The 27,834-nt window shown below is 40.7% G+C and overlaps 1 protein-coding gene across 9 annotated transcripts in view; it reads left to right on the forward strand.

The window, feature by feature from the left end:
* Positions 1 to 27,834, forward strand: part of TENM1 (teneurin transmembrane protein 1) — a 517,886-nt gene that overhangs the window by 300,071 nt on the left and 189,981 nt on the right. For 4 of the 9 annotated variants that reach the window (XM_037909021.2, XM_043523186.1, XM_043523187.1 and 1 more), the window contains 3 exons: positions 7,856 to 7,948; positions 9,925 to 10,163; positions 24,483 to 24,635. In XM_037909021.2, the coding sequence (XP_037764949.1) occupies positions 7,856 to 7,948; positions 9,925 to 10,163; positions 24,483 to 24,635 (485 nt within the window). The remainder of the gene's footprint in view (positions 1 to 7,855; positions 7,949 to 9,924; positions 10,164 to 24,482; positions 24,636 to 27,834) is intronic. The other 5 variants (XM_043523191.1, XM_037909018.2, XM_037909019.2 and 2 more) reach the window with 3 other exon arrangements.

Below are 27,834 nucleotides of genomic sequence, written 5' to 3' on the forward strand. Positions count from 1 at the left end.
AGTGTCACATGATGCAGGTTTCCCAATCCCACTGTTCCATGTGCATCCTACTACATTGCCAGCTGCTTTCAACTGAAATGGGGGTTGTGGGGGAGAGTGTGTGGCAGGAGGGGGTATAGAGACAGTGTGTTTTGGGGGACAGCAAGTGTGTCAACATGCTGTCTTATAAGTTCAGCCAGTGGCAGGAAGCAACCCCCAGTCCTGAGGCAGGGGGAGAGGGAACCCCGACATCAGCCCCCGTCTCCCTCCCCAGCTCTCTGCACAGCAATCTCTCTCTCTCTCACACACACGCACGCACGCACCCCTGCTTCTGTGTTCAATAGCATGAGCATTCCACATTAATGGTTTGCTTTGTGTCCCAGAGCACATCAGCACAGCATACAGGGCCTGTCAAAAAACGGAGCTTTGAAAGGGAAGGGGCGCATGTCTCCAGGGCAGCCGAGTTCAAAACAATGAGCAGAGTGGCCACTTGAGGGATTATGGGACACTTCCGGAGGCCAACTGATTGCTTTCTGTGTTGTAATGTGTTTACACTGCCAATACAGCGCTGGAGCCTCTGCGCGTTAAGGCTTACGACTCTCATTGAGGTAGGTTTTTTGCAGCACTGCAACTGAGGAGTTTCTGCGCACTAAGTGGCTTGGCAGTGTCTACACCTCGGGAGTTGCACCGCAGAAAGCTGCTTTACTGCGCAGTAACTTGCCAGCATAGACAAGACCTAAATTATCAAGGCTACTCAGGAATGGCCGACTCCAGCTACTTTTGAAGCCAAAAGACTCATTTTCATTAACTTTAACGATAATTGGATCGGTCCCTTGGTAAGTGACAGACCTGGAATTAGAACTCAGAAGTTCTGGACCCCCAGTCTCATGCTGACTTTACTATGTCATATAGGCAAATGCAGCCTGTTGATGTAAACGGGCAAAGCAATAAGTTAATCTCTCTAGAGGTGAAGATTAAAAATGGAATATGAAAAAATTTGAAATTCCATCTTCTAGATAGATATGATTTTCTCACTGCTTACCAGGTATTGATCAATCTAACTACAGTATAAGCATTACAATATACTCAATTAGAAGCATAACAAAAAGGCCTTACTAAACTGAAAATCTTCACACCCTGCTAAAATGTTACAACAGTTTTACTCAAAATATAGATACACTATGCAACATTTTCAAAGTTGCCTTTGCCTCAACTGTGCTTATTTAAACTACATTTTTAGGCAGCAAACTTTAGATTCTTACATTTTAGCATGATCAAAACATCAAACTAATGCAGACATGGAAACAGTGAGATACATACATCATAGTATGGTTGAATTTGGAGGCTGAAACTTTATTAAAACTATTAACCAATGGGGAATCACTTACAAGACCACCTTCAGGACTTTCTAGTGCAGATTTCAACTGGGCAGCAATGGCTCTGGGTTCTACAAACCTGAGGGTTGGTATGAGGACAATACCCCCTCTGTACTATCAAGCCAAACCAGGGACCCTGGCTGGAAGCCCAAGTCCCAGCCCATTCCTCTCTTCCACACAGGAGGTAGGAGAGATGAGATATGGGAAGCCACATGGTATGTGACACATGGGGGCATACTCCCACAGCATATAGTGCTGTGCTCAGGGCCTGTGCCAAGCAGCGCATAGGGTTACTTGGAACTCCCACTGGATTCTTTTTTAAACCATCCATTGCACTGAAACCTGGCAATATTATGATGAATGTAATGTATAAACCACAGAAAATCATTTTAGAATAGAAACACATAAATTGCTTTAAAAGTAGTAATCTATTGTCAAATACTATTATAATAAAACACACACTGACTTCTCATAGAATCCCAGGGTTGGAAGGGACCTCAGGAGGTCATCTAGTCTAACCCCCTGCTCAAAGCAGGACCAATCCCCAATTTTTGCCCCAGATCCCAAATGGCCCCCTCAAGGATTAAACTCACAACCCTGGGTTTAGCAGGCCAATGCTCAAACCACTTGGCTGCTTCTTCACTATATGGCCAATGAAGGCTATAAAAAAGACTTTGACTTAATATTGTATTTCTGACACTGCCATTATTAGAGCCTATTCTTGATTGATTTTCGCTCTTTGTCCTGCATTTATATAATTGTTGTCCCAGATTTCTGTGTCAGAGTCTTGAGGTGCGGTTACGAGGTTAACAGAAAAAGCTTGCATAGGCTGTCAGAAATTCAAACACATGAATCAGAAGCACATTGCTCTTTGTTGTATTTTATAATACAGCGATAAATGGGTAACACAAAAGACTCTTTTCACATCCTATCATATCTGCAGGTTTACAGGGCAAAATTTTAAAAGAATATGTAAAGATAAATATAAAAGGAAACATTTTCATAAGAGCAATTTAAGAGACTAGTCCAATTTGAAATACCTATGTTTTGCATGCAGGTGTGTTCCTAACAGATTATACAATTGCATCATGGACATTTAAAAATTATCTCACTTGTGTATGTAAAAATAATATCAGATTAAGTGACAAATTAGAGAAAGCTTTGCATGACCACTTGTTCCCTTCCCCTTCATCTATATGCATCCTTGCTCCAGCAGTATTTGCGCATAATAAGACAGAATGGGGAACAATGCTGCAAGGGATATAATTCAGGGTAGCATCTGGTCCTGTGCTTTTAAAAATGAGTCATATCCCATTTTTCACTTGTATTTGTTTTTTGTAAGAGAGTGGGTTTCATTATGTTTTTGCTATAGTTTAGGTTTGTTGTTGGTACATGGTATAGCACCACTGGTATCTCCTTGTTGGGGGTAGAGAAGTGCTTTCCAAGCCAAGAGCTGTATTCTGGGTAGCCTCTCTACAAGGACTTGCCAGAATGTTATTGAAGAGTGCAATCCATGCTTCTCCTTTGTGCCCCTGGAGGGGTGGCTGTCTGAAAAGAGGCAGGTAACTATATCTACATCTATACTTGGCGCTCAGGGTGTGATTCCCAGCTCGCATAGACATAGTCATGATTTCTGTCATCAAGTTAGCATGCTAAAAATAGTTGCATGGCCACAGGATATTTGTGCCAAAATACAAGGTCTTTTGTGATATAGGCAAATATCTGTTAGGAACTAATATGGCAGCAAATCCATTTTTACTGGTGATTTATTGTAAAGCCAGGTGTATTTCAACTATATTCTGTTTAGGTTCTTGTGCTGCTCCTATAACAGTGATATCTAGAAACCACTATGGAAATCTAAATTCAGGTTTCTAACCTCAAAGGTTATGTCTGCACTACAAGCTAGGGGTGAGATTCCCAGCTTATGTAGACGTACACTTATTGAGTTAGCATGATAAAAATAGAAGTATAGCCATGGTAGCACAGGCTAGCCCCTTCACCCAAGTACATACCCCCAGGATTCAGGTGGGTTTGCTCTAGGGATAGCTAGCCCATGCCTCTGCTCACAGCTGCCTGTGCTACAGCAGCTACACTGTTAGTTGAGTGTGGTAGCTCGATGAGACCTAGCATGAGTCTGTCTACACGAGCTGGGAATCAGATCCCTACCTGAAAGTATAGACGGAACCCGTGAGTCCATGGTTCTGCCTTTAATCCATTCTAACCAGAACAGAAGGGCAAGTATACTGGGACCTCTCCAAATCTGCTGTAGCTGCCACTCTAACATGTGCTTTAGGGGAACCTCAAGAAGGTATTCTGACAGTGTCAGAGAGGATTCCACCTTGTAAGCTCAGCAGCTGTGCACCCCCACATCTCCTTCACCACTCTCGGTGGCACCTAGCTCAGAATTACTGTTGCAACCACAGTTACATTTGGAGATACGATTAGATGACTGTATTGTGAATGAATTGTAATGCTTAGATGACCAAACCCAGGACTTCCCAGATGTGTTATTATTCAGACATTCAGTAGTTTGTTTTGCTATTGTGCAATTTCAATTTCTTGAAATTGAAAATATGTGCAAGTTCAGTTGTGTGCCCATTTAATTGTGCAGTTGACTTTTATATTTCATATGTGCAACGCAGATTAATCTTATGGACATTTTAGTGTTTCTCTTGCATTCCTATTTTCTCCAGCTTTACCAGTGGAATGTTTTCAACGCTGCCCTTTACCTTGTTTTTTCTCTTACAAAAATTAGTCATTTTAATGGAAATGAGAGAGAGAATGTTTTAAATAGAAAAATGAACATGGAGACTTTCAACCTAGGACTTTCAACCTAACTGCCAGCCCCACTCTTTACATCTGGAAGTGATTCAATGTCCTTTACTTAATCCAGGCCATTGCTGGGAAAACAAGGTCAGAAAGAAAAGGAGTACTTGTGACACCTTAGAGACTAACAAATTTATTTGAGCATAAGCTTTCGTGAGCTACAGCTCACTCTCAAATAAATTTGTTAGTCTCTAAGGTGCCACAAGTACTCCTTTTCTTTTTGCGGATACATACTAACGCGGCTGCTACTCTGAAAGGTCAGAAAGAAATTTTCTCAGCAGGTTAGATATAAAAAAAGGGTAGTTATGTGTTGTTAACCTGGTTACTGTAGCAGTATTTTATTACTATCATAAGGGTAATTATTATTGGATTACTCTGTATGGGTCTCCAAAAACATTGCCAAAATATAATATGATACTATTGTTTGCTTTGTTTTGAATTTTCACTGGTATTTTTGTTTCAAGAGCATGAAGTGAAAATTGCATGCAAAAGGTTGGTGGCCACATTTTCTAAAGTAAATCAGAAATGGACAAAGATGTCTCTGAAATCCAAACACATTCAAATTATAGTTGTGGTAATTACTGATAATTATTATGATGCTAGCACACAAAATCCTTAATGTTGATCAGGGCCTCATTGTGCAGGATGCTGTAACGCTTAGGGGCAGACATGGTCCTATCCCAAAGAGCTAAGATGAGTTACATAAAATTAGTGGAAGAGCGAGATAATCATGTATATTTATGTGTATCTGATTTTAATATCCATATAAATATGTTTGCTTCTTTAGGGTTGCAATTGCATAAATGTAGCCTCTCCCTAACTGTCTTTGACATTGGTTCAGATTCAAAACCAGAAGGGTATTAAAACCTCTCAAGGTTTGCCAGATTATTGGCAGTGTCAAATCAGACACCGAACCCTACCCTTGATTTTCCACACATCCAGACCCTGATCCCTAACCTGAAGCTAATTCAGATCTAGATCCAAACAGTCATCTCTAAAGTAATACGAGGGATATTTTCATTCATGTGAAAATTTCTCCTATGTCCCATTAGAGACAACCTTTAAAACAGAACTCCTATCCAATGTCTCTTCCAATATTATAAAGAATATCATTTTAAGGAAAGGAGTGTCCTTCATTATGGTCCTCTGAAATGAATTATGGATATCAGGGCCAGTCTTAGGTTTTGCAAGACCCTATAAGAAATAATACCTGGACTACCTAGCTACCTCCTCCCTTATATCCACATACTCCATTCATCTCTGTATACTCACAACATTCCAATACCCACCTTTTGCCTCATGCATCACCCCTCATGCTGTGGCAAATCTCCCCACCACATTTATGAAGTCTAGTGACTCCTTAAATGCAGCATGCATTCAAGAGGTAGAGTAAAAGTGTACATTTCAGGGCAGCGATTGGCAGTTACAAAATTCTGTCTGTTGTGGGCCACTGGCACAAGAGTCAGACAGGACCAGGAAAGGGAATCAAGCATTGTGCTTTGCCTGGCAGTCACATTTGTACATCAGGTACAGCAACATATAGAAGTTGCACAGGACTTAGGCTGCTACTGCAGGTAAGCCCCCCAAAAGCATGTAAAAGAACATCACAATAAATATATATGTAAATCCCATTAACTGCTTTTCTTTATCATTTTTCATTAACTTACAGTGCATTTTTTGTTTGAGCTTCACCCTCCTGGATTTATGTGCAGTTCCTCTGTGATGTGAACCTGAGGCTGAGAAATTTTAGTTGAGTGCAAGAAAAGTTAGATAGGCCACAGGAAATTGTTTCATTTGCTAGAAGGGAAAGAAGTTTTTCAAGTTCATGTTTTATACAGTGAAATAATTACTGAGCAGTGACTATCTTCCTTTGTTTCTTGGAATCAGCGTAATGTTTCTTGGAATCATTCTTGGAATGTTTTCTTGGAATCAGGTTAATGTTATTAAATGATTTATATTTCACAAACAGATTGTCTTATATTGCATTTTTGAGTGAGAGAATATTATCTCCGTTTTACAGATTTTTTGACACTTTGACACATGAACATTTAAAACTTTCCTGTTTACTATCAGGTGGTTCCATCAGTCATGTTTATAATTTTTCTCAATTTCCTTGCATTCTGGAGTCTTTTAAAAATGTCTTGCCTTTACTGTTAGAAGGCAATACATACAAAGCTGTATTTACATAAAAAACCTTGGACTACAGTTGTTAACGTTTTGCTCTGTACATAGAGCCCAATTTTATAGAATTGATAGCAACATTTTAGTATGTCCTAAAGTCCTTTGGGGAGAAGCAGTGTACTTAGACAGATGAGTAGTCATCTAAGTTTATGAGAACATAGATACAGTCTAGCATTGCAAATTTGTCTTTATGCTTCCGCTATTTTTCAGATACTATGAAAACGTGTTTATGTACTCGTTATACTCCCCTAAACATGGAATGCATAAACTGTTACAATTTGTAACATTTTCTTGATATGGCTAAATGCAGTGCCTTGCATAATGACAGGTTTCAGAGTAACAGCCGTGTTAGTCTGTATTCGCAAAAAGAAAAGGAGTACTTGTGGCACCTAAGTGAGCTGTAGCTCACGAAAGCTTATGCTCAGATAAATTGGTTAACTCCTTTTCTTTTTGCGAATACAGACTAACACGGCTGTTACTCTGAAACCTGCCATTTTCTTGATAGTACATCATTGGTAGATCACTTTTAAGGTAGCATTACATCCTAATCTAAGTTGCAGCGGTGTATTAACGCCTCGGCCGACAAGGCCTAAGCCTAGGGCAGCAAATTTGCAGGGGCAGCAAATTTATAATACCAGCCAGAGGCTGCTTCCCCCGGCGCCGGTTCGCACCCTCCACCCCCAGCCCCGCCCCTATTCCCCACCCCCTCCCTGCCCCTATTGGTCCCCTTCCCCAAATCCCCGCCCCGGCCCTGCCTCCTCTCCTGAGCGCAGTGTGTTCCCCCCTCTTCCTCCCTCCTTCGCGAAGCTGTTTCGTGCACAAGCACTGGCAGGGAGCAGGGGGAAGCAGGACCCGGCAGCGCGCTCAGGGGAGGAGGCCGAGGAGGAGGCGGAGCAGAGGTGAGCTGCTGGTGGCGGGGAAGCAATTATTTCAGGGTCTAGGGGCAGCAAAATCATTAATCTGCCACTGCTTAGTTGTATAATAATAAACTACAGCTACATAAACTCTCCTAACTGCATATATAGACCTCTGTCTATCTTAAGGGATGTAAGTTGAATTTAGCTCAAATGTAGTTTAATTCAAATACTGTTCTTGTATTACACAAAATATATTCTGTACTTTGAAATATTTTGCCATCAAGCTATGAACCAACATTTTAAAATCCTTTTAAAGAGAATGAAATTATGCTGGCTATTGATTACTAAACTATTACAGCCTTAAGAATAGCTTTCAGTTCAGCATTTCCTTGCCTTTTCCTCTGATCTTTTTGAACTATGTACCATATAGAACAATCAATATTGCATATATTAGACCATTTACATTAACTCTCAAAATCGAATAGGTCTCCATTTTTAAAGGAAATAACAATTTCGTCTCATTGTGTCCAAAAATTATAAACCAATTAAAGAAATATTGACTTGGGAAAACAAACAAGAATTTATTATTATCCTTTTTCCTTATTTCACATTGTGGTCCCGATCCTGCTCCCATAGAAGTGAGTGGGAGTTTTGCTGGCCCTCGGCTGTGGAATTCCCTTCCACCAGAAATCAGGATGACCACGTATCTTGCCACCTACCAAGTGAAAAGTAAGACCCACATCTTTGCAAAAGCCTTTTCACCATAACAACTCAAAGAATGGCCTGGTATCATTACCCTAAAGATAAGTGAAAGAAATATTCCACCCAAAATAATTATGCATAGTCTAATATGAGGGAAGGAGAAGAATATAGTCCTACAGGTAGTTTGATGTCTTATGTAATGTTATTGGTACCCAGAGACTGCAGTGGTGTGATGCCTGAGAGATAGACTATGTAGGCAAATGCAGGATCCTATAAGTAAGGCTCCTACTGTAGACCAAAACAAATTTCCTGATATATTGCTGAGGTGTCCAATCCAAAGCCAGATGAAATCTTTACATTGACTTCAGTGAGCCTTGGATGAGGCCCTTGATAAAAAGCTAAGTCTTAATTTGAACTTGAAATCCCAAAACAGACCATTAAAAATAGTATACTAAATGTAGTAATGGAGCTATTTGATTTTTCTCTGACGTGACAAGCAAAGTGTTAAGTCCTAAAATGCATGTGCTGTTTTCTATGCAATGTAAATGGTAGAAATATGGATAAATTCTCTTTAGATGATATACAACATTCTTTAATCTATACAAATCAAATATTTTTATATAACATTATTGTATTCAGTAATTCAGAGAATTACTATCAGTTAAATAAGGTGGTGGATAAAGGTCAAACTCAAAATATTTGTTGTGAAATTATATGCACAACATATTGTGAAATGTGAGTGCATAATAAAGAAATCCTAAATGTGTACGAATAGGCTGAGCAGAAAAGTAACATGAGATGCTCATATGTAAGCACCAAATTCTGTAACCCTTATTCATGTTAAACAGTGCCCATGCATGTGAGTAATCCCACTGAAGACTTGGATGAGTAAGTGCTACTCAATATAAGTAAGGGTTTCAGAATCTGGCTTTGTGGATCATCAAAAGATCCCCTAATGTGGATGACAAAAAAATTTAATGTGAGAATTTATATTCTGATTTACTCTTCTATAGAAGAGATTTGAGCACAAAGGCCTTTAAAAGCTTAAACTGTTCTACCCTTTATTTTGTATGATCTAGCATCTTTGAGAATTTTAACCTTTCCTTTAAAATCCTACAATAAAAATGTTGAATATTATACTCGTTGCCCCATTGTACATTTAATTGTACCTTTGTCATGAACATATATTTAAGGTCAAATGGGCTTGTTGCAATATAATCATTTCTTAACATTCTTGATTTGGGCTACTGAGAGTACAGTTTAGAATGCATTTCCTCTGTCTTCTTTTACTAATAAATAGGGCTTCTGATTTTTGGGTTTCGACAATAAACATCAATAGAGCACCCTAATACACAATAAATAAATAAATAAATTTAAATTGGTGTTTATCCAGTAATCACTAGAAAAATACTGGAAATGGTTACTTGTATCTAAAGGCTTCTCTACATGGACCAGTAATGCAGACTACGGGGGTTTGCTTTCTAAAGCACATCAACATGTTGCACTGTGTAGAACCCTGCTGGTAAGCACTAAAGCTTCCCTAGTGAACTTTAATGTAGTGCTCTTTGAAACAGAACTACAGTAAAGTGCACTAGGGAAAATTACAAAGAGATCGCTCGTTACAATATCTACTTCTGTAATGAGTAATATATATCATAGACATTACTCACTACAGTATATACAAAGAAAGAGCCCTGAACCCCCCTCCACCCTGATTTTTGGACATGTAAGTAAAACTCAAAATAAACCTCAAAAAATGAAATTAATAAACCCCCCAAAACAGAAGCCCTACTAATAAATGACTGAGAAAGTCCAAATGTGGCTAAAGACTATACTTCAGACTCAGAAAACAGAGACTACTCCCATGCATGCATCTTCTGTCTTTGTGGTATATCTTTGTAGGAACCCACAGTATTTATCACATAATGTTTATGCAGTTGATTTCTCTATTTTAGAGGATGAATTTGGTTTTTACAACATGATTCTTTGTCTTCTTTTCATAGGCATTTCCTATTTAAACATGGATCTGGTTCTTCAGCTATCTTCAGTGCAGCCAGTCAGAACTATCCTTTAACATCCAATACCGTTTACTCTCCACCTCCTAGGCCACTTCCTAGAAGTACGTTTTCTAGACCTGCCTTCACTTTTAACAAACCTCACAGGTGCTGCAACTGGAAGTGCACTGCTTTGAGTGCTACAGCTATTACAGTTACTCTGGCACTGTTGCTAGCCTATGTTATTGGTAAGCCTTTTGTTTCCTTTCTTTACCCTTTCTGTTCAATTACCATACTTGTTTTCAACTTAATATAAATATCATGTTTTACTAATAACATTTGCAGGGGAGTGCTTCATTAATCCTAGACAGCAAAATACAACCTAGGCCAGAGATTGAAAATAACATGGAATTCTAATCAACTCATATTCTGTTAACCACAAATACTACCTATTAAAAACAAGAAATATTATTCAAGACAACGTGTTTACACTAGTTGAGGACTCCCACTGGTTTTAATTGCTGTCATTGACCATTTTCCCTTAAATTAAAAGTTGGTCTGATTTTTACACTGAGTTATAACATTTGCTGCTACTTCTATTCCTTTTAAATAATGTTGATAAATAACTTCCAGTCAGATTTTGCCTTGCTAGCAACATTTAGTTTCTCTGATGTGATCACAAATTAGAACACTGATATTGTCTCCTTAATCTCAGTTTCTTTGACTAGATTTGCAGCTATCTTTAAATATACTTAATATTTGTGCCATATTTTCTTTATAAGATATATTTTGCTGTTGCTATATTGAATTGATGTTTGATTAAAAAAAACGTTGCACAGATTGAAATGCACTCTTAATTCATTTCAGGCTCATTTTTGCTTAGTAAATAACTCTGCAGTTTTGTTATTACAGTGCACTGACAGAATTAATCAAAATGGCTAAACTCTCCTTACTTCCTTTCGGAAGAAGAATATTGTAGGTGGGCTTGGAGTCACTGTGATTAAAAACCATACTCAGCTGACAGCAAATCTTATTGACTTTCTAGATGACATTTTAGTTTCATTGAACATTAGTTTCCACATTTGGATGGTTTTGTAGTCTAAAATTTGAGTTTTATAAAATATATGTTTGTCTTGAATTCTAAAACATATAGCTGTAATATTCTTCAAACAAATGGAATTGTTTTGTAGATTTGTGTACACACTCACACACACGCATACTCTATTATTTCTTAGTTTATATAGTGATCACTTCATAAGCAAGCAAGAGTTGAATATCCAATACATATTTGTGCCTTGAGTATGAATACTAAAAATGGAGTCATCTGAAAGAGAGGGCACCACTTAGCAAAAAAGTATTCAGAGATGTTTAGATATACCAGATATCTGCAATACCACCAAGCATGCAGCGTCTACATATAATTTTGCATAGTCATTGGACATACTCCCTTCAGAATCAATAATTACAGGAATTATATTGCAGTATTAGAAGATACAGATTGGCATTATCTCTTAAAGTGCTACCATGCAAAAATAATCAAGTGACTTAGCTCTGGTCTACACTACAAAATTAGGTTGACATAATGCAGCTTATAGAAAAGAAGTACTTGTGGCACCTTAGAGACTAACCAATTTATTTGAGCATAAGCTTTCGTGAGCTACGGCTCACTTCATCATAGTATGCATCCGATGAAGTGACTGTAGCTCACGAAAGCTTATGCTCAAATAAATTGGTTAGTCTCTAAGGTGCCACAAGTACTCCTTTTCTTTTTGCAAATACAGACTAACACGGCTGTTACTCTGAAACCTGTCAAATGCAGCTTATGTCAGCCTAACTATGTCAGTGTACATATTACTGCCAATCTGAGTGCCCTACTACACTGACATAATAACTTCACCTCCACAAGATGGGTAAGGCTCATATCAGTGTAGTTAGGGTAGTGCAGTGTCCATGTAGACACACTGTATTACTTATATCTGCTGTTGGCTGCCATTCTTGTCAATTTCAGGGCTTTCTTGTCAGTGAAACTGACAAGAAAGCACTCCCCACTCTGAGCGGGGCTGCTGGCGCTGCCCAGCTCTCCACTCGGAGCTGGACTGCCCCTCGGGTCCCAGCTCCCTGCTCCAAGCCAGGCTGCTGCCCAGACTCCCCACAAGGTGCCCAGCTGCACCAAGGCTCACAGCTCCCCACTCCCCTCTGGGAATCCAGGCAGCTTCCCCACTCCCAGCAGAGATCAGGGAGGTGAGAGCCCGGGCAGCTGCCCCACTCCCAGCGGAGAGCAGAGAGGTGAGAGCTGGGCAGCTTCTCAGCGCCGAGTGGGATGGCGAGAACCCGGATGGCTGCTCTGCTCCCAGTGGATATCAGGGAACAGAGGTTGGGGGCAGCCAGCGGGGCAGCCAGGCTCCTGGTGGGGAGCTGCAAGCAGACCTGAGAGCGTGGGCTCTCAGCTCCCCACACTGCCCCTCTTAGCTCGATGGAAGCGCGCCCGTTGAGGACATGCACCATCGACCGAAAGAGGATAGTGTGACATGAACCACAGCTCCAGTAATTACTGCAGCGGCTATGAGTCTACCTAATACAGGTCAACTTAAGTTTTTAGTGTAAACATGCCCTCAGGGGTTATGGGATAAGAAGCCTTTTTGCTTCTCATCTGTATTTCAAATTTGGTCTAAGTTAATAATGACAAAGTCATTAACGTTTGGTTGGTGCTCAGTGGCCTATGTGATGAGTTTGTTTTCAGTCCTGTTTTTAGCAAACAGATTCCATTTTACAAAAGCTCTATCACCAATGATATTGTCTTCGTCAATCTCTGCATCAAATTCTTTCAGTGAAGGGACACAGAGGCTGAACTGCCCTCTCATATGTACCTAAAAGGGGTACGTTAGTGGGACAATGTGGTTTGCATTGCTGTTGTTTTGCCTTGTACTGTTTTGTATGAACGGTAGCTGTTTTGTGACTAAATAGTGGACTTCAGTTTCCAGTATCAAAAAATATATCCCAAGAATTCTTTTTTGTGTCTTTTCCCTCATTTTTGTGTTTTTTGCATTTGATTCATTAAATATTTTCAATTAAAAATGTAAGTAATATATTTTTCTTACTGGACCCTGAGAAAGATGAAAAACATCACATTGGTGTATAGAGTGAGAGCATACACGGTAATTAAAACAATGCTGCCATGTAAGTTTGATATTGATGAACATCTTGCTTTGTTCTGCAATGCTAATTTTGTCTCAGAACATTGAAGAGCCCCAGATCCCCACAGAGGAGCATACCTTCCACACAAACCCTGTTTTTACAGTTTTACAAAATAATGTTTTGAATATAAAACCTGTCTGTACGATAATAATATCAGGGAGTATATTCTAAAGATGTGCCAGAAACTTCACTGCTGTTGAATCTATTGAAAAGATGGGAAAACCCATGTTTATGAAAAATAAAATGTTACTCAGCATTTTCAAAGTGTATTATGAGATTTGGGTCCCCGAATCCAATTGAATTTCAAAGTGATTTGGGTGCCTAACTCCCTTAAGTGTCATTGAAAATCTTACACATTGATGTTTTCCACTTAGTGTTTTTCACTCTGTGAAAAACTGTCTTTCCACCAAACACAAAACTCTCTAAGTTATTTTATGCCACCACTACCTGAATCCTATCTTGCTCTTTCGTATTTGGCTGAGTGAAGTGTCCTGCTGCAGCTATCTGGCCAGCGTCTCCCAAGGCAGAGTTGTATCATAACTAAACAGCCATTGGAACTGCTTTCAGTTTTCCAATTGAAAATTACACGTACAAGACTCATTTATATGTATTGGAGTGAGCAGTAGCCTAATATCTTGTATGCACAAAGCTTGAATAAGCGTTTTTTGTGTGGAAAACTAAGTGGGAGTTGGCACAATCACTGTTCCAGCCTGAGAATAATATATACAAATAGGGATCATGATCCCGAGGCAAGACGCAAAAGTGTGGCCAGAGGAGGCATAGAAAAGAGACTAAAATGGCTAATGGCTGTTAGGACCCAGAAGGAGCAAGCTAAGGAGAAGGAAGGAGGAGTAGTTCTTCCTCCTTTCTCCTGTTTCTGCCTCCCCATTGCTGCTGCAGTTTGTCACTCTTCAAACCCTCCCTGCCAGCTTTTAAAGATAATGAGGTGTCTCCTTCTCACAGCTTCTCACTATCTTTAAACAGTGCTTCCCTGAAGCAGAGAACACTGCAAGTGGATCGATAGGAAGAGGAGGAAAGGATACACGGTACCTTCCCTAACTGTCCCTCAATTCCCTTACTCAGCAACACACAGCATCAGTTCCCACTCAGAAGAAGATACCCCCATCCAGCATGCACCATCAGCCCTCAACCAAAACCAGCAGTGTTATCTTCTTGTGATCCCAGGTCCCCCATCCCACAATATATGTCTCTCAAGAAGCTCTGTTTAACAAATGCAGCCGAATTCTGTATTAACCAAAGTTTCTGACACCTGATTCAATGTGTAGCCCCATTAATTGCTCATTGAAATAATCTAGCCACAGGTGACAAAGACCACAGTAATCTAAACAGGTGACAAAGACCTAGATGCTATTAACAACAGAAGGAAAGTTTTGACTTTCTAGTCTAACGCCGATGGGAAAGTGGGCTTGGCCACTGCTGGTATGTGATGGTTTAAAAGCAGATGAGTGTGTAATAAGCTGCCCCTATTGTGAACTTGTGTAACAATTGGAGGGCATATGCCCTCAATTAGGACAGTCCATAGATTTTCTTTCAACCTCATCTGGTTGCTTTCCTTATCCCACCAATACCATCTCACTTCATCCCTCATCCTGCCACTGGGCAAAGTGCCCAACCACCTTTACTGGAGATTAGAGCTGGATACCATCAGCTGATCTATAATATCAATTGTGTAGCTTTCTACACCATTCAGAAAGTTGGCTTATACCTGTTACTTTTTCCTGCAGAATCCTGCAAAGCATATTGTGATAATACCCCATAAAGGGGAAGGATTATATTAGCATGGCTTGTTTGTATAAGGCCAGTGTGGGAAGTATCATTCAGTGGGGGAAGCTATGTTGTGACAGCTGATAAGAGGCATGATGCATGCTGCATCTTGGCAGGGGGTTAGACTAGATGACTCTTGCGGTCCCTTCTAACTGTATGGCTCTGTGACATTTGACTTCTGGCCAGGCGTGGCCCCTCACACTTAAGTGTGGAGACAGAAGAAAGTATATGGCTGTGATTGTGAAATCAGATTATGGTGTGCTTCAGTGTGAGACAATGCCAATGTCATGGTTGTAATGGCTAGATGGACTTATCACCAAGTTTTCGTAGAGAAGGGTGGCTTGGTCTCATAGAGAAAGGTATCAGGAACAGACTGACTAGGTCACAGCGCAGAATGCTACCAGGACAGATCATAGTAGATATGCTTCTTTGTCAGTGTATATCTCACTAGCAGCCCCACTCCAGATTTGCACCCAGTGCAGGTTTCCATATTGGTCTCTTCACCTGTACAGTAAATGGCCTGTATTTTTATGTCTGGGGACAACTGAAAATTGTCCCTAGTCCAAAATTAGAGGCCTTTTAAGAGAAAAGCCAAGGTGCGTTCAGCATCCTGGGCCAGTTGGCCCTGACAGAGTCGATTCCCTGATATGTCAGTGGAGCATTATAACTGTGGATCAGAGGGAGGTTCCTTATTTTGTTCTCTGTAATACCGATTGAATCTGGATGGGGCAGCAACAAGTAAGGGTGGGTTACAGTAACAGGAAAACGCAGCTAAAGGAGGGAGCAGGGTGTGTTTTACCATTACAGAGTGTTGACTAAAAAGGCATGTTTTACTTTGCTTTCTTTGTTTCTACTGTTGCTTCCCCTACTGTAAATCACAAGCAGCCCAGGACTACTACTGCTTCTTTTTCTTTGTTGTCTGAACCCTTCCTCCTAAGCATGGAAGCCCCTCTGCCCCTCCATGCTATTTTGTAAACAAAGCAAGTTGCTTATCCCATCAGGGTGACTGTGCCCCTGCCTCTCCCTGTGCCGGAGCTTTGCCCTCTGCCACCATCTGGCAGTCTCTCACCCCCTTGGGCTGAACCCCAGCTCCTACCACGCCCCCCACCCAATTTTGCTCTTCCGCCCCTCTCCTGCCCCTGCCTCCAGCTTTTTGTCCCCACCCCGAGGCAGTCAGTTTCTGCCCCCTGCTCAGACCTTGCCCACCCACTCTCAGTTTGCCCCCCTTAACCCTTTTAATTTCCAGGGAGAGCAGCAGCTTTAGCAGATGTTACTAAGCAATGAGCATGCTTAGTAGGAGCCAAGCAACACTCAGCTCCATGCATGCCTGTTGTCCCGCCAAGATCCTAGTGCTTGGGATACTGTTCCGGATGGGGTAATTGGGCCTGTGATTGGGGGACGGAGGGGAAGAGGAATGCTGAGCACCCTGGGCTCTGGTCGGATGCTGCTGGGCCCAATCCTGCAGGGGAGTTGGGGCTGACACCACTGGGCCCAATCCTGTGCACCGCCCCTTTTTGCACCCCTGGCCGCTCTGCCCCCTGGGTGGCTTCCCCCCTCACCCTGCCCTCATTATGGCCTGGAGATAAGGAGGTAAAGGTGAATGATAAGTGCAGTTACATCAACTTGCTTTAGCACATGGAAGTCATAAGTATGGTTCAATATCTTGAGTGTGTTTTTCTGTCTTTATCTCTGGCTCTGTATTGTTATAGATTATATTAAAATGCATTACGATTCTGTAGTGTTGTCTCTAAATACTCTGTTTTTATGATGCAGCATCTGTTGCTTAGATGAGTCTTATCATAAAACTAAGAAGTCAAGCAATAATCTGCAGTTGTGGAGGAAATCCAAATCAGATGTTAAAAATAGGGTGACACAAATCTACAAAATCATTTTTATTAGTATAAGAACATATGGTATTAGTTTCTGTAGTTTTCCACTAAATCATTGTTTTCTTAAAGTATGATACAATAGTTTGTTCTTAGTTGATGATTTGACTGTTTAATTAGGTGTCATTGGACTTGACCAAAGAACAACCATTGGTCCATAGCACTTTGCTTTCATAATGCCTGAGCCTTTTATCAGCATATTATCTGAACGAGCAAAGTCACTGGGCTTAGTTTTCAAAGGTGCTGAACCCATGTGGTTCCAGTGACTTCAGTGGGTGCTGCAAGTGCTCAGCGCCTCTGCAAATCAGACCCATTGTCCCCCAATGTAAGATATATCACTTATTTCAGACACATTTACAACTCTCCCATGAAAAATAAATTTGATGTTATCCCATTATTTATTACTCGAAGTAGCAGACATCAGAGATGGGTGTTGGATCATAACATTAATATTATAGAAAATGCTGCACAAGTTCAAACACTTTGCTATTTTCCATTGTATCCTGTCCTTTATTTCAGTCCCTTCTCGCACACTGTAAAGGGCAGTATTGCAAATTTGGGTCTTAGCAGGTTGTAAGGTTGGGCCATGTTTTGAGAAACATCTACCTCAATAACATGTTGATCTATAATATCAATTGTGTAGCTTTCTACACCATTCAGAAAGCTCAGAAAATACAGTAGAATATACATTGTTAAACTCTTCAGATTGGGACACAGCTGTGCAACCTTAATTCACATTAGTGAATACTTCAGTGGGATTACTTGGGTCCAGAAATGCTTATCTAGGTGAGTAAAGGTTTCACAGCTGGATGTCTTAGTTTCTATTCTGTATGATTCCAGGTCTGACTAATAGATACTAGCAGAGGCTTGTCTTAGAAATTCTGGACATTTCCAGTATAGTTACAAATCCTTGGTTCTACTGAAAGAAAGAGTTGACAAAGGCCAATCAATCATACTGATTGTGCTGTTTGCCAAGATTGTTTATTTGTCTGTCCCTAACTCTAACAGAGGTTTCAGTTTGAAATGTGAAACCAGGTTAGTCCTTATATGACTGAATATAAGAAATGATCCCTCTTTTTAATTGTCCCAAGGTTTTTATTCCTGAAGTATAAAAATATGTTACTTGTAGGGAGGAAAATGCTTAAGAGTCAAGAGGGACATAATAGCCATGTGGTACAAATCTTTCATTTCAGGAAAGGTTACCAGACCAGAAACCACTATCCCTTTCTTCACCTTGATAAATCATAACCAAATAAAGAATGTAGCAGTTGTAAGGCACAGAATCTCATAACTTGGTCATAGCACAATATTACTAGCATATTACTTAGAAGATCTAATGATTTTAACGGAGGATAAGCTGTCCTCCTCTAAACAGTGCAGCTTTGGGCCTGATTCTCATTTACACTGAAGCCACTTTACATCACTGGCAGTGTATGAATTACATTTATACTCACTTTGTCTCCTTTATACTGACAAAGTAGTGTAAAGAGCCTTAGGACAACTGAAAATCAGGCTTGTAATTTTAACTTTCGTCTGAACTCTATCACGGATCCACGGGATCTGTGCTATGCTCCAGTTTTTGAACAGTCTCTTGGAGGAACTCCTTTAGTGTGCCAGATTTCCCAAGTGTCTCACTGCTCCTTCTGGGCAGGCCCCACAGCCTTACTGCCTCCTAGACTGAGCTATTGGGTTCCAGCATGCCTGCTTCACACCGTGAGCTCTGCTCAGTGAGTCCAATTTAAAGAGACTGCTGGTACAGAATAGACTTGTACACTAATCACGCCAGCCAGTATTTGTAGCAAAACCCCACACAGTGTTTTTCAAAACAAAGTAGAATTTATTACTCAAGTGGTACACAGCACTGAAAGTCCTTAGGTCATGTCAAGGTTCCTTCCCCACTCTGAACTCTAGGGTACAGATGTGGGGACCTGCATGAAAACCTCCTTACTTTTACCAGCTTAGGTTAAAACTTCCCCAAGGTACAAACTATTTTACCCTTTGCCCTTGGACTTCCACTGCCACCACCAAACTTTATCTGGGTTCCCGAGAAAACGTAGTTTGGAAATGTCTTTCCCCCCAAAATCCTCCCAACCCTTGCACCCCACTTCCTGGGGAAGGTTTGGTAAAAATCCTCGCCAATTTGCATAGGTAACCACAGACCCAAACCCTTGGATCTTAGAACAATGAAAAAGCATTCAGTTTTCTTACAAGAAGACTTTTAATAGAAGTAAAAAAGAATCACCTCTGTAAAATCAGGATGGTAAATACCTTACAGGGTAATTAGATTCAAAACATAGAGAATCCCTCTAGGCAAAACCTTAAGTTACAAAAAAGACACACAGACAGGAATATTCATTCTATTCAGCACAGCTATTTTCTCAGCCATTTAAAGAAATCATAATCTACCGCATCTCTAGCTAGATTACTTACTAAGTTCTAAGACTCCATTCCTGTTCTGTCCCCGGCAAAAGCATCACACAGACAGACACAGACCCTTTGTTTTTCTCCCTCCTCCCAGCTTTTGAAAGTATTTTGTCTCCTCATTGGTCATTTTGGTCAGGTGCCAGCGAGGTTACCCTTAGCTTCTTAACCCTTTACAGGTGAGAGGATTTTTCCTCTGGCCAGGAGGGATTTTAAAGGGGTTTACCCTTCCCTTTATATTTATGACAGGTCAGCACAGACAAATAATGGCCAAGCCACAGTTTACCAGCCAAGCTGTAGTGAACTCCATTTTTGGGCTCTGTCTCTCTCTGATTTCCTTCCTTAGTCAGTTCCCAGGTGAAAGAGCTCAGCTTCTTTCAGAGCCTACACTTTGGGCTGATTTCCACTACGGGGAGTGATGTTGCTGCAATCGATGAAGCAGGGATCGATTTAGCGGGTCTAGTGAAGACCCGCTAAATTGACAGCAGAACGCTCTCCCATCGACCCTGGTATTCCAGCTCTCTGAGAAGAGTAAGGTAAGTCAACTGGAGAGCGTCTCCTGTTGACTCAGCGCAGTGAAGACACAGGGGTAAATCAACCTAAGCTACGTCGACTTCCACTACGTTATTCACGTAGTTGGAGTAGTGTAACTTAGGTTGACCTTTACTCTGTCCTTTGTTTCCAAGCAGGGCCATGCTGAGTTTATAACACCACTGGCCGGAGCTTCCCACTGAGTGCCAATAACATGAGTCATTAGAGCTTGCATTGTCGACCTGGATCAGTTTCAGCCAGTCCCTTAATAACTCTACTCATTCCATCCAAACAGGGAGGTAACACATGCACTTACATCTTTTAGCATAGCCTGAGAGCAAAATTAATCTTCTTCCCCACACTGGCTAGCAATGCAAAGTATAGGCAGAAACTGAAGATTCATAAAAATATTTCAGAAAATTCCCATATCATCACAAACACCAATGCAAATCATGACTTTACAGCATGGATGAAATCCAACATTGTAAACAGGACCAGTATGCAATTGCAGAAAATACTTTTCAAGTAGCTGGAGATTGTCTGACGAAGGGCAGAAACAATGGTCAACTGATGAAGTCCATTCCGTCAAAGCTACTGTAATTCCTAGACCTGATAGAGGAAGCTCTAATAAGATTTTCTAAAATAAATGGAAATAGCATGGAAAGCAAAGCAAAAGGCATTTTGTGCAGGTCGGTGATTTGGAGAGACTACACATTTGTGGGATTTTGTCCCCTAAAATTCGTCATGTGGGTTAGATAAGCTTATTGCAAAGGGCTTTTTTTGTTTTGTTTTTTTGGTCATCTCTTCGCTGTTGAGTCTATTTTGCATTTGAGCCAAACCATACATTTCATATACTGCCAGACTTGCAGCACAAAAGTTGACGAGCTGTGCTTACACAGAAGGTAGATACAAATAAATTAAATTAGATCATTGGCTTTATAAGGAGAAGGTGTGGAATAATCCAGTTTATAAAATGAAATCTGAAAATCCCGCTTTTGTATATTTCTGAGTCTTTGACTGAGTATGCTGCAAACTTACAAGACATGAGTTACTTATCTAGAAACGTCAATTTCCTCTTGATTAAAAGTTGAGCAAAATAGGTCATTCCAATTCTTTATTTGCAGACGAAGGGCCAGAGCCTTGGCCCTGGCTGTTTGGAGTTACCTCATTGGTGCAAAACAGCCAGAAAGTTACCTTAAAGGGGCAACCAAGGATTCCCTGTGATGGAGATGCCAGAGAGCCAGCATTGCCACTGCTCCCTGGCTTCATGTAGGTGGCGTGCTGGGGACAAGGCAGAGTGTGCAGTGCTCCACTGTATCGTCAGCCAGCACAGCAGTCCTATGGGACCAAATGCAGCTGACAAAATTTCGAGCAGCCATAATTGGGTCCGGATTGAGGGATTAGAAAGCAAGCTTAGATCCACCTTTGCCGCACAGCATCCTCCACTCTCGTCAGCTCTGCTGACTGTAAACTCTGTCAAACTTTTAATATCTGGATCAAGGTCTTTAATTTAACCATATATTGTATTATTGTAAAAAAATATATTTACATTTATCTTTTGCAAGGAGGATCTCAAATTTTAGAATGACTTAAACATGTGATATATAAATGCAATAGAATTGCAATTTGTACTTTAACATCTGGCATCTGTGGTGTACCCCAAAACATTAGATAAAGAGAGGATCACATTTTTACCTCAAATGTGTTTCCTGCCTCCAAATCACCTCTATAGGAGCTATGTATAAGTCTTTGAGGGCAGAATGTAGTCATACAGTGACAAAGCTACATAATAAAATAATAGTGGAGGACTGGATAAATTGGGGTTTGGGTACATCAAGAAAAGATATGTTTTCAGATTAGATCTGTAATAAGGTAAAAAGTCAAGGAGACAGAGAAATCAGGCTGGTTGTTCCAGAGAGCAAGAGAGAAACACAAGAAGGTGCTTGCATTAACAGCAATGAGAATGTGTAGAGAGGAAGCTAGTATTGTGCTGGCAAATGAGAAAGGAGAGTGCTTCAAATGGTAACATCCTTTGCTGTGTTTTAATAAAATCAAGTACACATTTTCTGCATGGAGCTTCATGGTCTTCCAGAGATTTTTGAAAGAGATTTAAAAGCAAACTTTCTTGACTCCTATTTGGTAAAATTTATGTATATTTAAAATAAAATGTAGTTTTTATCATGCATACTGCACCTCTTTTATAGGTCAAACTGAAATGTAGAAATTATATTTAACTGAGAAAAGAAAAATATTAGTGTGATGAAAAATATTAATGAAAATGATAAATAAATATGTGCTACTTCCTTTAGTGAGCTCCTGAAATAGTCTTCTCCAAGACTTAATGGCTTCCAGTGCTGTATGTAATCTGGTTATTACCAGAGTAATACTGTACCTAGATTTGAAGGTAATTTGTCAAAGAGCTATAGTTCACATACACGAACTTGATGGTTAATACAATGAAAATTGAATTTATTTTAAGATTGCAAGATAACCAGTTTCTGTAATGATAGAAGCCATTTAATTTAATTCAAGTAGAACTTATTTTCTGTTCAAACATCCAGCCTTATGCATTGTTCAATGTGAAACCTACCTAGTGGTATCACATTTAATTTCCCATAGGCTACAAGTAGGAGTCCAAGGCTGGCAAAGGCCATCATCTCTATAATGCAGTTAGTATTTTTCAGGAAGGAAACAGACTGTCAAACATACAAACAGTTCAGCTAGCTTGCCAAGCTTTGGCACGTACTTCAGAAACTACAGTACTTCCCCAGCCAGAAGGGAAGACAAAGCAAACTAGGTTAATTGGTGAGAATGGCTGACAAAATGCATAATGCAGCCAATCTAAAAAAGAAGTGGAACAAGGAAAAACATACATTGCATATTCAGCCCCCTGCCTTGTGACATACACCATATAGCAGCGTGTGACATGGACATGCAATTCATGAATATAGACCTGCTACAGAACCTCATGTCATATTTATTTGTATATATTATTATAATTAGTTGCCAACTCTTTGTTAATATATAATAGAACCCACAGCTCTTGGTAGGATCAGGGCCCCATTATGCTGCATGCTACAGAAACACAGAGGTACAGCAAACATGGTAATCCCTGCTGCTTCCATTATATGTACTAGTGTTCCATGTTGGGTTAATACATTCCAAGGCCAGAACACAGGGTATGGTTAGTATCAATGAGGTCTTCTAGACCATAAGATGCAAATTATTATTATTCTATAGATATGTATACTGATTACATATTTTTGAGATGTAGAGCCAGATGCTGATCTCTGTTACACCAGTATAAATCCAGAGTAAGTCCATTGAGGCCAATGAGCTTATTCTGAATTTACGTTAATGTAAATGAGAAGTGAATAATTTTCGCAATTACACACTGAGATCAGAATCTAGCCCGTAAATCAGTTAAGTTTTCTTGCCCTGTCAGGGAAATGAAATGAGAATTTGGGGCATCATGTTTGCTGTGGATATATGGATGGTGAGTCTTAAAAACATGGTGCAGGGATTTAGAATACTTGTGCAGTTAGTGTAAATTACTGTACCTCACATTTTATTAGCTGTGCAGTATTCTTGTAGCCTTGCTGGCCACATAATTATTGTTAATTTGCCTTTCAACAAAGTTTATGGACGTTTCCCACATTTCATCTTCTTGATGAGTCATAGAGCACTGTCTCTCTCACGTTAGCTGCAGTTATGGCAAGGTGAAATCTAATTTGTGTAGCTTCCTAATAGATACAGAAGAATATTAAGTACATTTCCTTTATCTCTTGTCACATAGAATATCAGGGTTGGAAGGGACCTCAGGAGGTCATCTAGTCCAACCCCCTGCTCAAAGCAGGACCCATCCCCAATTTTTTTTTGCCCAGATCCCTAACTGGCCCCCTCAAGGATTGAACTCACAACCCTGGGTTTAAGTAGGCCAATGCTCAAACCACTGAGCTATCCCTCCCCCCATCCATCACATCAGAAACATCGACAATGTCATTTATATACAGCCCAGGGGTGCACCATCCCACGGGGAGCAATGGAAATGACTGTGACAGAGAGGGCGCTTGCCTGCTAACTGCCCTTTTGTGGGGTACAGTTTGTTTCCCCTGTAGGTCAGTCCCATTCTACTATGGCTGTGCTCCCCCACCTTTTCACACTCACTTTGGGGTGCGCCTCCTGGGAATTAGGAAGGGAGACGTCCCTGCTCTCCCTTGGCTCCAGGACTAATTGTGCCTGACCTTTTTGTGGGACGCATGGGAATCGGGGAGGTGCGCACACACACACTCATGGTCATGTTCAGTGATTAGGCAGACACTGGCTGAAAATGATTTGGAACATAACAGGAAGAATATCACTCAGAACTGGGCAGCAAAAGGTGAACAGCTTTACTTTGTGGCACTATATTAATGCAGCAAAGGAGAGAGCTCTTGGTCAGTTGAAACAGATAGCACCTGTCAGAGAGTACCGTATTCACACAACCATTATCCTTTTTATTGCAAGCATTTCCATTAATTGCTGAAGAAATTCATCACCTATCTCATTGGCCTGTGTCCAAAAGAAAATGTGGAAATTAAAAAGACATTTAGTTTTAGAGTAAAGTTAGAAACTTGGAATTCCGTTTTTTTCCACACAGAGACAAATAGTACCTGATGTTTTCAGAAACAGGTTTGCTGCATTCTTTCTTAGTCCAATCAAAGGTGCTGTAATTTAGGAATAAATTAATTGGTCTTCATTTTTTTACAGCAGTACATTTATTTGGCTTAACATGGCAATTGCAGCCTGTAGAAGGGCAGCTCTATGAAAACGGACTCAGCAAAGGAAACAGGGCCACGGAGTCCATGGATACCACTTACTCGCCAATCGGAGGGAAAGTGTCTGATAAATCAGAGAAGAAAGGTAGGTGTGAGTATAGGGCAGGGAGGGAGGTTGGGAGTATTGAAACTTTAATGCAATTCGGATTACATATTTGTCACAATTTGAACCTTAATTAAAAAATAGCCAATCTCCTCTGTTATAACTTTAAACCAATCAATGGGTCATATTGTGCCAGCAACTTTTTTGTTCAAGCAGGGCCCCACTACAATCACTGGACGGCACCAGGTTATGCAGAAAGTGATGCCCATGGAACAAAATATGGGCTTTCATTTTGCAAAAGCAGTGATCCGATGAAAGCCAGTTTTGGGACCTTCAGTGCCCATAGCTGAGCAGGTCCCCTGTTGGTAACAACCCCCAGTGTGTGGGGTTGAGGGACTTGCTGCCATGCAAATGTTTTGATCATCAAAACCAATCTTAGGCAGAATGAAGAAATTCAAGCTGTCCACTGGGAAAAAGACCAAGCTTCCACATCTTTCTCTTCTCCAAAACACAGTCTGAGTAGTGAAAAGGAAAAGAAAATGTGACGATTCCACTCTCACTTGCTCGCCCTCCCATCTCCCTTCATGTGGAAGGATAGAATATCTATGCTCTTTTGACCATGGGTGGTAGATAAAATCTCCTTCTCATTATAGTGGCACAGCAGAAGAATGAAGTAGAGAGAGGAAGGGGAAGGAGGAGAAATCAAGGAAACTGGGAGAAAAGAAATCAAGATGAAGACAAAGACCAGCCTTTAGGTGGGGAAGAAAGGCAGAATCAAACTGAGGTCTTGTCTACACTGTCCTACAGTTTGAGCTACGGCGATGTTAATAGCACTGTGCACCAAAGTGCTGCGCTGAATTTTCCCCATGTGAATGCTGCGGTGTGAGCCAAAAGGTTCCTAGTTTTCATTAATGTAGTCCTGTTTGAAGAAAACAACATTAAGGTGAACTAGGAACCTTTTAGTTCACACCTGTGTCCATGCAGCAGAGTTACGGTACAGCACTTTGATGCATGCTGCTATTCACACCCCTGTAATCCAAACCGTAGGGCAGTGTAAAGATGCTCTCGCAATGATAGGGAATTCTCTGCCTTTTGTACAGATAGAATAAGTGCCACCGTCTCCTAAATAAGAAACAAGATAGGCCACTGTTGCAGCAATCCCTTACAAAAGGATATTACATTCCAGAACAAAAGGCTTACAAATCAATGTGGCCCAAGTAGAAAGAGATCATAGAAGAAAAATAAGCAATTGCAGTAACACACGAGGAGGTGACAGTATTGTCATTTCCATTTTTTCTTCAGAATGGATTGATGGTGAATTGCAGCACTGTATTTGTGCTCTGATTCCATGTGGGAAAGGGCCAAGTTACATCATACACCTTGTACTTGACTTTCTTAAATCACTTTATCGGTATACTTCAGATTTAACAAAAGCTTTTCTGAAACATTTGACTTCTCAAAGGGGATTTATAGAAAGGGTTCCCCGCGCAAACAAGCTAAATTACAGTATTACCAATCAGTTAGATGTGCGAGATGATTTATGTATGTGTGGGGCCTCTCTGTGGTAGGTCATAACTGTTCTGAGTATCGTAGAACACACTATTCCAAAGAAGCTGCAAAGCTTAGAAGCGTGCAGCATCTGCAGCGCTTCACAGGAGGGTGCATCAGCTAGCTCCACAGCTCAGTGCTGAGGGGATTTAGACTGGTCTGCCACCACTTCCCCCGCTTCTTGTTTGGGTCGGGCACTGACGGGGAGTATTCCCTACATGCATGGAGACACATGGAGAAAGGCTCCTTGAGCCCAGCTCTACAACTTTTGTGCACTCATGGGCGTGCATTCCGGTCTGAATATTTTCCACTTCTCACTTTCATTTCCCATCTTTTATTTAAATAGCCATCAGACACCTTATTCATAATACAGGGCCAAATCCTGCTTGTGCTTGTGCTAAGGAGAGGAGGGGGAAGTTGGCAGCTCCTTACACTTCAGCAGCATAACAGCTTCTCTACTTAGTGCCCATGAGTTTGCTAGAATGAGGACCTCCCTTTCAGGCTGTTTGGCACACCAAAGTCCTAAATTAAGAGCCACAGCCGGGGCCTCAGCCAGCAAGCAGGTATAGTGGGAGTGGCAGCATGCATTAACAAGAGAGACACAACCTTCTTCATAAGAGAGTGGTAAAGTATCCCAGGCTGCCATCCCTCCCTCCCGTTGTTTGGATGTATGAGCAGCAGAGCTTGTCCTCCTTAATCTCACACACATCCAGCAGAAAAGGGTAGTATTTTGTCTGTCAACTTCAATCCTATAGAGATTTCACAGGAATAGCTAAAAACTGCCAGATATTTACAATCTCACAATTTCCCATCCCTGAGTGACATTGTGAGATGGTCTGCCATCCTTTGAGAACGTATATTTTAATTAATCTTTTAATGAAAATCAAATTTGCAAACTGGCAAAGCAGGCTTCTTTAAGGAGGCATTTTGTAACACACTGACCTGTGGCTAGAATTTAACATTTTGCTTTTGAGCAATGTGATTAAAAAGCTAGGCATTCGATTGATGCTGGTACTTGGAGATTGTCTGTCTCAGGAATCCATTATAATCAGCATACGGGTACTTTCGTGTGATAATTGGCATCTTGCTGTTCAGATTTTTACTTTCTTGAAGACAGAAGAGACTTGTAATTTAAGAATCGATCTTTTGCTATTATTGTTATGGAAGAGTGAAGGATTAAAGCCAATCAGTAAAATTTGGCAGCTATTGCAGAAACTCTAAAATTTAATAAATAAATTAAAATAATTTAAGAATACATTTTTTTCATTGACAAAATATATTAAGGTTAAAAAAATGTCACTCAGGACAAATTCAGCAACTAGCATTGACATTTGGAAAGTTTATTTCACTGCATACTTCTAGAAGAAGCAAGAAACCTTAAGACAATAATTTCTGCATACTTTACACTCAGATACTTACTTACAATTGAATGCCTGCTTGGTTCAAAAGAGCTTAGAAAACAATGCTGAAAGATCAGTGGTTATATGTCTTCCTGTGAAGTAGTAATGATGATTCAATAAGTAAGAAAACATGTGCTTTCTTGAGGCATGAGTAAGGCTACGATTTAGTCATGGAAGTAACGGAATCAGCGACTTCCATGATTTCAGCCTGAGGTGGTCGGGAGCTGCAGAGTACCCCGCCGCCCGCTGGGGCAGGGAGCTGCGGGATATCCCCCCTGCCTCTGGCACCACCC

The sequence above is a fragment of the Chelonia mydas genome, chromosome 9, assembly GCF_015237465.2.
Source record: "Chelonia mydas isolate rCheMyd1 chromosome 9, rCheMyd1.pri.v2, whole genome shotgun sequence".
NCBI lineage: Eukaryota > Metazoa > Chordata > Testudines > Cheloniidae > Chelonia > Chelonia mydas.